At 45.7% G+C, this 15,933-nt stretch overlaps 1 protein-coding gene across 2 annotated transcripts in view; it reads right to left on the bottom strand.

Annotated features, from left to right (window-relative positions):
• The window catches only part of GSG1L2 (GSG1 like 2), an 88,103-nt gene extending 72,576 nt beyond the window's left edge, over positions 1 to 15,527 (bottom strand). Inside the window, exon 1 of one of the 2 annotated variants that reach the window (XM_083148147.1) lies at positions 15,095 to 15,527. In XM_083148147.1, the coding sequence (XP_083004273.1) occupies positions 15,095 to 15,389 (295 nt within the window). In that variant the 5' untranslated portion in view covers positions 15,390 to 15,527. The remainder of the gene's footprint in view (positions 1 to 15,094) is intronic. The other variant, XM_083148146.1, reaches the window with a different exon arrangement.
• Between the last annotated feature and the right edge of the window lie 406 nt (positions 15,528 to 15,933).

Genomic DNA, 15,933 nt, shown 5'->3' on the forward strand with positions numbered 1-15,933 from the left:
GTGAGTCAGACACAATCTCTTCTTTTTCTTATTTTGTTAAAGGTATTATTTAGGGTTTTGAGCAGTTAGTATTTGTTGTTTACCTGGAAATATCTATATATTTAAATGTTGAGTTATAGTATATTTTAAGATATATATTAATGATTAATTGTATAATTGTTTTAGTATACTTATTTAACAATTCTAGTTGCATCACAAGAGAGTATTGTTACACTTCCTCCAGCTGGAAATCTGTGCCCTTGATGTACAACCTCTATGAGATTTGGCACAGGAGTGGCACCATCTGCTCTATGGGTTTCAAAGTTTCTAGATTGTTTTTTATTTGTTCTAAAAACAATCTAGAGTTCATGTGTTTATTATTAGAGCACCTAAACAAAACTAAGGGTCATATCATTTATATATCTTTGGTGCTAATAGCTGACTTAGCTATTATACTTGAACATTCTCAGATTCATGCACTGGAGATCCACAGTCGGAAAAGCTTGATAACCTCTTATAAAATAAAATGTGTTGCCCTCTACACAAAATGACACTGATCTATATTGTAGCACTTACTGTACCAGACAATATTTTGGCTCCATGGGGCCCTATGCAACATACAAAAAAAAATTGGATATTCTGGCCAGCAGGTCAGAAATGCCTAACGTATGATCCAGCTATGCAGACCTTGGCTGGATAAATGGTGTACTTACTGTACCATGTGTGCAGTATGCACTGTACACCCTGCACACATGATTGACCAAGAAGCCTCCCACATGGTGCGCTGGCTGATTGACTGTATTCAGAAATATGGCACCACACAGGATCCTAAGCACTGTGGGGCAGTGATAAAAGAGAAGGTGATAATTAGCTCATATCTTTCATTTTTCAAACCCAGAATGTTACTTGACAGTTAGGAGCTGTTTTATTTTCGCTTTGTTCTATTCTCCACATGCATCACCTTTGTAAATGTATCACATGTAAGATGGCGTCAGAGCCTGCGCTAACCAATTTGATGCGCCTTTCTGACCCAGCACCCGTGACCGAGCAGTACAGATCACATCAACAGTCAGCAACACGCATTAGCCCCACACCCATAGGAATTCTCATCCACAGAGCTGTAACTAGTCATTTTGGTGGCCTTTGTAAGCAAGAGCACTAGCGTTACCACCTCCATATTTTAAATAGATCCAACAAAGTGGTTTTGGGAGGGGGTATGGGGGCTACTACCCCATATGATATTATACTACAATAGTGCAAGATATTGACGGAAATTTACTAATATGATTTCGTAGAAAAAAATCGTTATTTACAAATACGAATATCTACACCATCGATAGAATACGACAAGAATCACCATTCAACAGAATGGTGACTCCTGATTTACTGAAAATACGGCTGCTAATCAGTGTAAAACTGACACGAATATACGGCAGGAAAATACACTTTATTTTCCTGTCGTATTTGGCAGAAGCCTGCATGGATCAGTCAGATCCATGCAGGCTTTAGTGATTAAAAAATTGTAAAATAAATTTAAAAAACAGCGTGCCCCCCCCCCCCCCCCCCCCCAGCTGAAACCAGCACCAGGCTGAAAGAGCCGGGTCGGTAATTAAAAATCAGGGAACCCGACAAATAGGGGTTCCCCGATTTTTAACAACCAGCCCCAGGCTCCATGTCCAGGGCTGGTTCCCAAAATACGCGGGACAAAATGACTAGGAGTCCCCCGTATTTTAAGAACCAACCCCAGGTCAAACCAGCCAGCAGGGTAATGCCACAGCCGAGGGAGACTTTTTATACAAGTCCCCCCGGCCAAAGCATTAACCCCCTGACCGGTCAGCCTGGACTTCTTCCAGCTTCTTCAAGCTGCTGGCGATTCCAGCAGTTTCCCCGCATCGGACTGAGAGGTGCAGATATCCTTCATCCTCTGCGCCTCTCATCAGAATGATTCTGAGAAAGTCGGCTCCTGTTTGGCCGCCTAGCGGCCAATAGAATCATTCTGATGAGAGGCGCAGAGGATGAAGGATATCTGCACCTCTCAGTCCGATGCGGGGAAACTGCTGGAATCATCGGCAGCTTGAAGAAGCTGGAAGAAGTCCAGGACTACGTCGGATCAAGACTTCAGATCTTCCATCCAGGCTTCTGCCAAATACGACAGGAAAATAATATTTTCCTGCCATATATTCGTGGCAATTTTACACTAATTAGCAGCCGTATTTTCAATACGGCTGCTTAGTAAATCAGGAGTCACCATTCTTTTGAATGGTGATTCCTGTCGTATTCTATCGATGGTGTAGATATTCGTATTTGTAAATGTATTTGAATGTCCCTTCAAAATTAATATGAATATTTGTATTTTTGGCATAGTAAATGCCAAAAATACAAATAAACCCCAAAAATCGTATTTTCCTAGGAAAATACGATTTTTTTCTACGAAATCATATTAGTAAATTTCCCCCTATGTGTGGGGTGGCAGGCAGGGACTGGTGGGTAGCGGGTATGGGGTGAGAGGATTTGTGGGGACAATGGGTGTGAGATGTTAGTTTGGGACCAGGGGAGTTAGGAACTGGAGGATGGCTGTGTGTCAGGGACAGAGGACATAGGTGGAGAGAGAAAGGGTGAATAAAAAATACATTATAAAGGCCAGATGAAAAACATACTCATCAGAAATCGATATGCTAATGTACTGTAAATGGCCCACTCACCTCTGCAAGTTACTCCCTCCTGTGGTGCCGGTCAGCAAAAATCTCCACTAAGGCGCTTCCCCACTTCTTCCCAGACACAGTGACACAAAGAGCATGTCACCACATTGCGCATGTACTATTTCTACTTATCAGAAGGCAGGAGGAAGAGCCGCTGGGAATTCTAATGGTAGGAATTCCATTTTCTGGCGGTCCATATAGCGCAGGCTGCACAACATGGGGTGGGTAAACTGAATTGATGGCTATAGCGGATCGGCCATCTGTCATATGGTAGTCCTGCGCACACATGGACCATCCACTACTGCGTGTGCACGCCTGGGTGCAGGGGGAAAGGCAAGTCCTGAAGGACAACCCATGCCCTTAGCAGCCAGATCCTCTGCACTGACAGTAGCACCACCACTAGCCATAACCCTAGTTTGCCTATACCTAGCGCCGACTCTGAATAGTAACATGCTTCTACACACAAACACACTTCTCTAGCCAGTTCTTAATGTGCTCCTTGGTTAGATATAGGATTGTATTATCAAAATATTTTGGAATTGTAAAATTTGAGGATGAAATTTCTGATTCAACAATATGTTTAAACTTGAAAATGCAGCGACTCTAGAAATTGTCCTTGATGAAGTACATAGCTCCAGCTACCCATCATACTCCCCTTCAACCTTGGTACTCTAAATTAACAAGACACCTGTACAAACATTCATATAAAGTTGAATATCAGTGGTTTAAATCTCGTACTCCAAGCGACTACCTCACAAATAAGTCTATCTACCACTCCTAACGTAATCCTCTCAAGTCCACCATCTTGACAGGCTCAATGGCCTTAGTGCCAGTAGCAGATCCAGTGGTGAGCCACTTTAAAACAAGAACATTAACATCGTTCAACATTCAATGTAGGCCATTTTTGAATAATATAAATACAAAATTACAATTCATTTAAATATTTAAACCAGACTGTTTGATTTGGAAAAAAAATAATTTGGACTGCTAAAGGAGACTGCCAATTTACCATAGTTAACATATTTCCAAACTATCCTCTCTGCTCAAGTAGCTAACCCCAAGCAACTTTTTAATATGTTTAAATCACTTCTCAACCCTCCCTTACCCATCCAACCAGCCACTATGAATGCACACAACCTTGCTTTCTACTTCAAGGATAATATTGATGAGATCTGATCTAAATAGTATCTTTTTTTTAGTCAGTGACCTCCTCAATTCCCCACCTGAACTCTCTGGCACCTTCTCTTCATTTGATCCCAAAATAAAGATGAACTGTCAACACTTTTCTCTTCCTGCTTCTTTACTACCTTTCCTCTTGATCCTATACCCTCACAAATAAATAATGCTCTGCCTCAAGTGTTCATCCCAACATTAACTAAAACCTGTAATTCCTCTTTCTCTCCCTCTTATTTTCTGTTTAACTCACTTTCTCATCCTCCTGTCCCAGAGCCGGATAAAGCCTTCGGGGGGCCCGGGGCACTTTAGAAAGGGGGGGATTAATATATATATAAATAAATAAAATACCACATGAAAAGCCTATGTCTGTCCCTCTGTACCTTACTCCCTTACTCTGTAGGAGCCCTGACAGGCTCACTGCTGCCTCTGATTAAAAACCCTCCCATGACAAGGCAGCTGCTGCTGCTATCCTTTATGGGCCTGAGAAGCATATAATGAGCAGAGCTCAGCACAAGCCTCTCAGCCTCTGACCTCTTGTGCAAAGTGTTATGGGACCTAGTCAACTCCCAGTAATGCATTGCACACGTGTTCAGACAGTGTGCCTTGACTCCTGATGCTCAGCACCATTAATCATTGGATGAATAATCCGGCCCTGTCCTGTCCCCAGGCAAACATTGCTGGGTGACCATATCATACAGCCCACCAAGAACCTTGCAATCTAGTTGACCATTATGTAATAGGTACCACCTATTTTTGTATATCAAGGTTTTGTCAGAAGCGCTGCTGCGGTGTCACCGCAGCAGCGTCCCGGCGCCCTTAGAAGGGCGGTCCGGGCACTTCCGCCCGGCGAGCGCCGGACAGCAGGGGTGACGTATGCCCGGCCGCGGCGCGTCACTTCCGCCAGGCAGGGGGACGCTGGATGTAGTCTGGCCGCGTCGCCCGGCGGTTGCCAGGCAACCAGGAGACGCCGGGCGGCGCGCGCCCGGACAATGGCGGCAGTCAATTAAACTATCATGGGGGCTGGTGTCACGGCGGGGGCTGATTGGTCAGCACATCCCTTTTAAGGGAGCTGGCCCAGCACAGCCCCGCCGGTGATATTGTTTCCTTACAGAGAGTCTGCTGCTCTCTGTTGTCCCGGTCCCTGCAGTTCCTCTGCCGTGCACCGCGCCTGTGCCGTTACTATCCCCCAGCTGTCGGTCCAGCCTCGCACCGTCTCTTAGCCGACACCTTTCAGCAAAGGCCAGCTGTGTGTCAGCTGCCAGATTGCTGCGGTCATCCTTTATCCGGATTTCCCTTGGTCAGCGATCCTTCCATCTGGTCCTGCCAAGACACTCCAGACGGACTCTGCACCATCTTCTGCCGCTGGAGGTTCTGTCCCGGTTACGTAAGTGCTCCAGTGGAGCCCGGTCCTTATCCGTTATTTTCTGGACTAGCTGTCCTGTATCTTTAGTTGTTCTGTTCTCGTGTTGCCTGGCTCTCCGGGATCCGGAGAGGTTCTCGCTAGGGGATTTTCGCCCGTTTTGGGGTACCGTATTGTACCATTTTTGTGTTGGCGTATTTTGCGTTTGGTGGCACCCCGTTACGATAGTACAGGTGCTTGTGGCTTGGCCACATTCCCCGTTCTTGGCCTGGTGCCGTTAGACAGGGTGTTTTATTCAGTTAGGCCCTAGTAGTCAGATCCTCCTTTTGGTCCGATCCCTGGCAGTCGCCGTGGGCTTGTCCCAACATAAAACCTGGTTGCATCGGGGTTGGAGCGGGCTTAACCTGCTCCCTCGAACGCGGCGACTAAAGGAGAAGCCTAGCACCTTGCAGCCTGCGGTCACTTGCCCGGGACGGCCAACAGAGTTAGTGTAGGGCTTTGCCGTGACCGTTCTAAACAGCGGTCCCGGCTGAGGGCTCAGCCCACCACCAGTCGCTGCATACACCCACGCACGTTACAGGTTTATTTCCATATAGATTTCCATATAGATTGTAAGATTGTGAGCAGGGCCCTCTTACCTCTATGACTGTCTGTAACTACCCAGTATGTTTTATCACTGTTATGTCCAGTTGAAAATGTGCAAAGGAATTTTCTGCTGTACATAAGCAATGGTTAATAAATACAAATTAATTGTTACAAACTTGCAAATTAGGTAAGTATAAGGTAGAGACACACACATAGACTAGAAGAAGGGGTGCCTCAGGTGTTTGGTATGTGTGTTTGTTTGTGTGTGTGGTGAGTGGGTGAGGGGGATATGGGCGTGTTCCAGAAATGCCACACTTTTATATTATGTATGTTACAAATTGAGAAAGGGTAATTTTTTTGCCTTAACCTTTCCGGATTGGACAATAAACAGACCTTAATACGTGCAATTGTTCTAGAATGTAATTTTTTTTTTTACTCTTCTTACATAACATTGGACTTTCAAATGACTACCGCTAGATGCCTCTCCCAGCACACTAACAGCATTCTGCCAATGGCAAATAGCATTCCTCCTTTATGTAAGAGGAAGAGCATTGGGTGATCAAAAAACAACAAAAAAACAGTTTTTAATTTTCTTTTATTTTCCTGATGTAAATGGAAATTTTGTCCTGATCAGAATAAAAGGGATACACAATTTAAGTGTAAATACTAGGTAGCTTACCTAATGCAAAAAAATCCTAGTGTCCCTCAAATGCTATCATGTGCTCTGAACCAATGATTGCCAGAGGTTGTATAATGTGACATCAATCACCCAGTACCTAGTAGTCTTCCATTAGCAGACTAGTGGCCAGCAACATGAGTTGAGGTAATGGAAGGGACATAGAATAGAATATAGAATTGAATAGATTAAAATAGAAGAATAGAATAGAATAGAATCAACTTTATTGGCCATGTGTGCTTGCGCACACTAGGAATTTTTTGTGGATTACAGTGCAGCATCAAGCAGGGATAAAATGGGGGGGGGGGGGGGACGACAACACATTACATGCATTCCATTGAGACATTTTACACATTCCATTGAGACATTAAACGCATTACATTAAGAGCATTAAGACATCACTTGCGGGGATCACATGCCTGCCAAGCTGCACAGCGCCTAGGCAGCCATCAGCGGCGCCACTGGTCGTTGCAGCAGCCAGGTAGGTAGCAATATAAGCAGGACAGTACATTTATCACATAAGGGACATGAACCCGCTGAGCTGTACAGCGCCTAGGCAGCCATCGGCGGCGCCACTGGTCATTGCGGCAGCCAGGTAGGTAGCAATATAAGCAGGGACAGTACATTTATCACACAGGGAACGCATACCTGCCAAGCTGCACAGCGCCTAGGCAGCCATCAGCGTCGCCACTGGTCGTTGCAGCAGCCAGGTAGGTAGCAATATAAGCAGGGACAGTACAGTTATCACACAGGGAACACATACCTGCCGAGCTGCGCAGTGCCTAGGCAGCCATCAGCGGCGCCACTGGTCGCTGCAGCAGCCAGGTAGGTAGCAATATAAGCAGGGACAGTACAGTTAAGCAGGGACAGTACAGTTAACACATGATACATTTGCACAGTTCCTAGGCAGCCATTTGCGGCGCCATCTTGAATCTTCCTGTGGGAGAGCCGTGGGTGGTGGTGGTGGTGGGGGGAGGGGGCAAAGTCAGTGAGGCCGGGGGAGAGTCAGTGGAAGTGGAGGTGGGGGGGAGGGTGCGGAGCTGCCACAGAGTTTACCCGGGGCTGGTGTGGCCTGTTGGGGGGGGGGATCCTACCGGCCAGTGGGTGAATTGCCGGGGGTCCCCCTGGCTGATCTGCCTCCTGTCCTAGCTGGCGGGGGGGGGGGGATGGGTCCCTTCTCACCGGGTCTGCTGGTCTTCTTTTGCCCGGCACTGCGTCCATAGGGCAGTGGAGGTGGTCCTAGGGTGGTCAGTGGGCTGGGGGAGAGTCAAAGGGGCCAGGGGGGTGCCGATGCGTTCACCCGGAGCTGGTGCAGCCCGCAGGCCGGAAATACAATGCACGGCCGGGGTGGGGGGGTGTTCCTGCCAGCCTCTGTGTGTCATGCCGGGGAACCCATGGCTAATGTGCCTCCTGTCCTGGCCGGGGGCAGGGGGTCGCCGAGTGAGCTGGTCCTCTCACTGCGACCTGACTTAACCTGTGCCGGGCCCTCCACTGGAGGTGATCAATGGTGCTGCCGGGGGTGCTGGATGGTGCTGCCGGGGGTGCTGAGCTGATCTACTCCTGGGGGCTGCAGCGCTGCCCGGGGGTGCTGGATGGTGCTCAGTTGATCTACTGCCGGGGGCTGCAGCGCCGCCCACCTCCGGCCGGGTGATGCTGCGTCCCGCGCTCGATTATTATATATATATATATATATATACAGTCTATACTGTTTGTATGTATATATATATATATATATATTTATATATATATACATACTGTGTTTATAAAATGTCTTATCCCTTCCAACAACATTTAATATTGAATAACACATCCATAATCCAGGTATTAAGAGATTGTTTTTTTGCGCAATGATTTGTTTAAGACTATAATAAAATAACTAAGCTTTTTTACAGCTCTACATCCAACATTAATATGTGGGAATAGCTTACTCATATAATTCTGTGCTGGAGAAGCCAGCAGAGAATATTGGTGTCTGCCAGTTAAGACAAATTATGCAAATGAAAGCTGCTTCCCGCTAGGGGGAGGGGCCACTTTAGGATAATGACTTCCTTGGTGGTAATGCAGCATTAATTGCTAATAATTTGGCAGCGTACTCTATGTTGCTGAGACAGCATTGCCTTTTTGCCAGGGAACTAAAACCTGAATAATATAACAAGCATGAAAATGACATTTCATATTTCATGCATAGGGGTTACAGTCTTCAAGCTGTTAAAATTCTACTGTACATCCTGTAAAATAATCTGGCACCATGTAGAAACCCATCCAGTGTTACATAAGTCTTCCATTGACATAACATTAGACTATAGCAGTTCTGTATAACTCACTCTGCTGCTTGTGATGCTATTCATTCAAACATACTGGATTGTGGACCTTATTCTGGTTGACTCGCAAGGCTGTAAATTACACGCCCCCCCCCCCCTTGCATGCCACGATCCCCTGCAGGGCTCTGAATGGATTATTTGAATTATCATCCATTCGCAGCCTTGGGTACAGAGGGAGAAATCATTCGATGATCCGCGAACCATCAAATGATTTCTCCAGCGCTTGCAGAGATGTCTCCGATTTCCTAGCGCCCTGTGTGGGAAGTGGACGGGCAGCTGACATCTGCTGGCGCCCCCGCACCCACGTCACCGGGCCATTACAATGGGAACGCCCATGAAACGCTGGGCATACCCGTGGGCTGTGCTCCCCGCCCGCACTGCTAGGTGCTAGCGGGATGGCAAACATGCAGTTCGCCGTGCCCGCTCGCACAAAACGTCTATACATGCGCATAACTGTGCATGTGCAGACACAACAAATCTGTCCCCCGTGCAAATGCGCGGGGGGGGGGGTCGATTTAAATCCGAATAAACCCCCTGTATCCAAGTGCAGTATTGCATGCTAATTGGCTACAGTGCGAGCTCCTTGGTTGCTGATTAGTTGCTGAAGTTCACAAAGAGGAAGCATCTGCACCATGTACACAGCAAGCAGAGTGCTTTGAAGGACAATCTACTACTACACTCAGGACCTCATTTATGTTTCCACGCACTTGCCTACGTGGCTGCAAATACAGTACTTAGGCTAAGGAATTGCTAATCATCCTGAGTGAAGCTGTCATCCACAAAAGGTTATAGATGCCCACAAGAGCCGTAAGAGACCTTAGCATTTGTGTACACATATGTAGCTGATACACAATATTGTGAAACTTTGACTCCTGTAGTAAGTCTATGGTCATACAGACTGAACACAGCAGTAGCGTCACTAGACCATGCTTCTCGCTACATACATGATCCCAGATGAGGTAGATACAGGTCCTAAAAAAATGGCCATGACACACCTGTGTTTTATGGTAGCACTCCCTGTTTCCTACCTCAAACAGTTACTTCCTGTCAATCACTCTGCATTAAAGTTCTCACTGTGAACAACACGGCAGAAGTACCTGGACACATGCGCATTGCGTTTGCAGCACCCGTGCAGTCTGCCGATAATTCAGTTGTGTGAACATCGGCAATTGCAAGCAAACATGAATTAGGCCCTCAGATCCCATACAATAGGTTTCAGCAAAGCAGGGTCAGATTTACAATGGGGCAGATGGGACTAAAACTCCAGACGTTCGCCAGGGCCGGTGCTAGGCACCAGAGCGCCCCAGACGGGGAGGGGGGTGGGCGCTCCGGTGCTCAAACACTTACCCGCTCCAGGGGGGGCCACGCTGCCGGGTCCAGTGATGCGGCGCATGGCGCCGTGACCTTCGTGGGGGCTTGCTGTGCGCCGCCGCGACTCTCCCCAGGGAGGGGAGAGGAGGGGGTCCAGCGCTGTGACGTTTCGGGGGGGGGGGGGCTTGCCGTGCGATGCCCAGGGATGGGAGGAGAGGGGGGGTGTCCGGCGGCGCCGTGACTATCCGGGGGGGGGGAGCTTGGCGGATGATGTGGCGTGGACAAGCTCCAAACTGCCGCCCTCCAGCGGCCGGCGCCCTAGGCAAATGCCTAAGGCTGCCTAGTGGTGGCGCCGGCCCTGACGTTCGCATAAAAACAAGCCCGTTATCATGGCAGAGAGATGATAATCCCCCACCCAGAGGGCTGATAGAGTAGAGGGCATACATGCCCCATGGTACTGGCCACATCTACCCAACACTGTTCATAGCACCTCTGCTTCTGCAAACAGGTCCTCAATCATTCTCTGTCCCAAGACCACTTGGCCCTTAATCTGACCCTGCAGCGATGGGTGGTGGATGCATTAATTGAATGAGTGAGTAGTGTGTTTGCTTAATACAGTAGATAGCAGATTTACAATAGTACAGTATATATTGTCATATTCATTAAATATATAATAGAGTGTTATACTTGATAATTGGGATGTTCTTAATCTGCTGGACAATGGAAAAAGTCCTGCAATTACCATATTATAAGCTACAGTATACAACGGAGGCTTTGTCATATATTGGCTTTTTGGGCTTTCTAATGTGATGATGGGAAGCAGCAATGCAGCAACTGGGTGAGCAGTGTGTGCACTGGGAGGCTCATTCAGGTTGCACTTGGAAGCAGCAGTGATAGCATTGTATGTTGAAGCAGCAGGAGGCATCTATTACAGGCAGACACTTCCTGCTACTGTAGTGATCCGACCTACGTCTGAGTACACAGCATTGAATCTCTCCCCCAATTATGGTGCCACACAAGTCAGCCAACGCAGAAGCCAGAAAATATTTGTCCTACGATCCCTGATCTCTTCCCACCCTCTAAACGACAGCGACACACCTCACAAATGGATGCCATTGCTGTCCCCTCTCCATCCCCCAAATGTAACCAGCCTGTCATTCACTGACAGTCTGCTGCCATCCTGCTTCCGTCATTGCAGGATCCAATTGTTCATGAGCAGAACGAGTCCTGCTTAAAGTACCAAACATCAGTACTATGCTGCGAATAAGAATTCAGGAGCAATAGCACCTGAATGGCTGAAGGAACACTAGCTATGCAAGTTACTGTATATTCCCAATGTAAAATATAGCCTAGTACAATTCAGTGTTTCCGTGAATGTTCAGGTATGTATTGTCCTATTTCTGACAACTTCTCTAAACTGAACCTTGCTTGCTAGAAGAAGAGATAGAAAGTACAGTGATAGTTGACTTGATACCACCAAAATTGTTCTATACAGGTTGCAGTATATTGGTTATAACTTAAAAAAATGCATTGGTTTTGTCTCCTGTTCCTTCATAATCTCCTCTGTAGAATCAGTGTTTAGATTCCTCAGAGGTAATGTCTTGCAATTTGTTGCTTGTCAGCCCAAGTTCTCATAGATTTAATGTCTAATAGAGTCAGCATGTTAAGAGCTGGTTGTGGAATTAAGTAGCAGTGCATATCACATTAGCCATCCCAGAAAGATTGATTTGCTCTTTATCCAAGTCAAGTGTCTTTTTTAAAATCTCTCCTTCCATGAAACTAGCAGAGTTTGTTATTTCCATCCATAAATGTCCTTTATTACTTATGTAACAAATGGTTAACTGAACTAACTCCATTAACTATGGTGCTGTGATGTAAAGCAGCAACAGGGAGTATACATGCTGGCACAATCATGATGAGAAAATTAGGCAGATGGTACCATTACATAACTGCATGATTTCAAATAGTTCTTAAGAGACGAGTAAACTCTGTGACCCTCTTATCTTCACCAGTGGGACCCGCTTATCTTCACTTGCATGAATGCAGTTTTCAGGGCAGTGGAAAACCTTTGGGTTTGGGGTGATGGCCTACTTGAACCGTCCATCTTATTAATTTAAAATTTTGTAGTTGTCAACTATAGCACTGCATACTTGAGGTGCATTAAGTACATCAATTCAAGATAAGGAGCTTTAACTTTGAGTCGTAGTTAGTGACTCTTGACTTCCCCGTTGTCCGTGCAGTGCATTATGCAGTGGTGTAAGCAGGTGATACAATAACAGGGCTTTGTGTGCCCCATCTCTTGTTTTTCATTTGTTAATGACCAGTAATACCCCTTTAACATCAAATATCCCAGATCCGACCTGGCATTTGGAAGAAGGATCCAAGACGGGTCAGATCCGGGATTTACACCGTTTACATTGCGGTGCCCACCCGCAGTGTAGATGTAGGCGACGATTGGAGATGACATCATCTCCAAGCGCCGGGACAGCGGTGATCCCGGCTGAAAACACTGATCGCCGTGCTGGGGGCAGCCCAGCACCAAGTTAAGCTGCTGGGCTGCCCCCAGCCCCTGTACACCCCCCAGCCACACACAGGCATCCACTCACCTACTCCGCTGCTGTCTGCAGAGTATAGCAAACAGCAGCACAGGCTGCGGTCCGCAGGTTGCACGTCCCCCATTGATGTAAATGGGAGCTGGGTCGGATGACCCGGCGTACCCATTTACATCGCCCTCTACCCAGGTCCTAGCCGTGTTCTACCCAGGTCAGGACCTGGGTAGAAGTCCTGTGTAAAGGGACATGGCGTGTCCCATTTACACCGCCGCTGACCCGGTTGTAAAAGGGGTTTAAGTGAAGTATGGCGGTGTGTAATACTGCTGCTCCATACTATATTTAATTTTCTTGTATCGTACTTTTAGAACCTTTGATCAGAGCACATGATTTATTTTGTTTAAAACAAGTCTTACTCTGCACAATAATGTTTCCAGAAAGACTATGCCAGCTCCCTATCAAAGCACAAGGTAATGGTAGAACGGAATGGGATCATTGGATATACATACTTAGGTCTCCAAGCATTAGGTCAACCACTGAAGGTCGACATGCATGAAGGTCGACATAAAATATTCATTAAATCTCTGTGTAAGATGTCAATAAAACCAGGTACAGTAGAATGGTATTATATAGTGACTTAGTTCTACCGGGATACGGTCACTAGGTCACCAAGAATTAGGTTGACAAGCATTAGGTCGACCACCGAAGGCCGACATGCATGAAGGTCAACATGCATGAAGGTCTACATGAGTTAGGTCGACAGGTCATTGGGTCGACACAAACATTAGGTCAACATGGGGAAGGTCGATGGTCAAAAGGTCGATATTTGGTTTTTCACTTTTTTGTCCTGGATGTCGACACAGTCAACATGGACACTAAAAAAGGTGCACCGCATTCCCTCTCATGGCTCGCTACCCTCGCCATGCTTCAGGCACAGTGCCTCACTACGATCGGCACACTATTTTATTCTCCCACCATGCACTAGTGGATGGTAGGGCATGGAATACCGCCTGTCGGCAAATGTCGGCTCAAAGTGAAAAACCCCATGTCGATCTTTTGACCGTGGACCTTCCCCATGTTGACTTAATGCTTGTGTCGACCCAATGACCTGTCGACCGAACCCATGTCGACCTTCATGCATGTCGACCTTCATGCATGTCGGCCTTGAGTGGTCAACCTAATGCTTGTCGACCTAATCCTTGGTGACCTAGTGACCATAACCCAGTAGAACTAAGTCACTATATAATACCATTCTACTGTACCTGGTTTTATTTACATTTTACACAGAGTTTATATGAATGATGTTTTCTAGTAATGTATCGTTAGGGAAGTTAAGCAAGGTTTACAATCTGGCTAATGAAGTTTCACCTGTAATCAGTTCTAAAGTGACCTTGTATGTTAAATATTATACAATCACCACCAAATAAGGGAGGAACTGGTGTCAGATTTTGTTGTCTCCATCCTCAGACTATTTTGGAGTCTATTCCTTATAGATTGGGATTCTCAGTCAGATTACAAGGACACCATTTTTGTAGTCCATGCACAGCTTTGAGCACTTTGCAGCACCCTTTCCATGCTAAATACAATAAAACTAATTTTTAAATAATCTTTCAATACTACAACCTTCGTGTAGTTCCAGCTCAGGAGACATTTATTGAAAATTATAAATAGAAAAAGAAATGATGTGGTGGAGAATCCTGTTTTTGTTGTTCTTTTATAATGTTTAGGGTGGTATTTATCTAAGCTGGTAAGAGACAAAGTATTAACCAATCAGCTGCAGTAATTTTTCAATCACAGCCTGTAACATGTAAATTAGAATTTGATTGGTTAGTACTTTATCTCTCAGAATTTTATCTCTCTCCAAGCTGTGCAAAATATCGCCATTAAAATCTTATTGCAAACAATATTATTCATTATGTGTGCCACAAGGATGTTCTTAATGCGTGTTTTTCAAGTAGTGTTCTCCTTACCAAAAGCTCTGACTCACTGTGGCAGTGTCTTTGGCTGCAGGATATCGTTTTCCCAAGGTCCAAAGACATTTTCTTACAGTAGGCTAAATGGATTTAATCTAAACTGTCCTTGAAGTGTTTCAATGATTGTGGTAGAGAAAGTAGACTGTAAGCTCCACAGGAAAAGAAAATGAGAAAAGTCAAAATTGCTTAATATTTTGGGGCCATAACACAATAGTAAAGACTAATAATAACACTGAAGCATAAACTACTTTATATTTCCATGAATCTTAGTCAATAAAAGTATGTGCTAGTTTTATGAGCTATGAATCACATAAGCTCATGCTAAGAACGAAGTCCAAAAAGTATATCACTATCTGATTTCTACACATCTGTTTTCTGGAGGATGCTGGACAGCTAAGATCGGGTTTGAACCTGCAAATCTCTTGATCATACTGTGCACAAACAGGTTAATAATATTGTACTTACCATCACCACTAATGTTCTCCTCACAGGAATACCAAATCCCAGCATGGAAATGTCTTTCAATAAATTTATCATCTCCAGTTTCCCAAGTGTACTGGACCACATTGCTGTTGTTTGTTTCCGAGTTGTTAAATCTAATACAGTAAGACTGCTTCTCCCTGGCTTTCCCTGTGCAGAAAGGTTTGGGCACTTTCCGGATCCCTTCACACCAGTAGCTGCTGCTGAAAGCAGTGATAGAAAAGAGGAGGGAGAGAAAATTGAGTGTCAGAGCTACAGTAGCTCTCCTCCGTCTGTCCATCCCCACAGCAGTGCTGTGATCCTTAATGTGTGAACGAGGATGGGAGAAATGAGAGAAACACCTGCTTATGTTTCCCTGGCATCTTCCTCCATCTCTCAGCACCCAATGAGAAGTCACTGCATTGATTTGAGCACAGCACCAATGAGGTTCTCCCGGCTGTCGTGTATGACAGGCTGATGGACATTGAACTGGGAGGATGGTTCTGCTAAATGTCAGGAATGAAATACGTCAAATACAGCAGGCAGTTAATAGGCAATTGCTTTTAAATAGTGGAGGATATGAGAAGTGGTTTCATTTAAAGCTGTTTTCATCTCCTGCAGACGTTGCCAAGTGTTCCTCATTTCTTGGAGAAGAACCAGGCTTGCAAGTGTTTGTGCCTGGATTTCATATAAACTGTACCCATTTTCATGTTTTGTATGTTGGAATCACTTCTCAGAATCCTGTATTTTTTTTAAATGATCAGCACTCATTGGGGTCGATCCTAATATTTGCGAAGAGTGCGAGGTGCCATTTAAACGTCGGCAACAACACTCGATTTAGAGGC

This window comes from Crinia signifera, chromosome 6, assembly GCF_055691185.1.
Source record: "Crinia signifera chromosome 6, ASM5569118v1, whole genome shotgun sequence".
Classification (NCBI taxonomy): domain Eukaryota; kingdom Metazoa; phylum Chordata; class Amphibia; order Anura; family Myobatrachidae; genus Crinia; species Crinia signifera.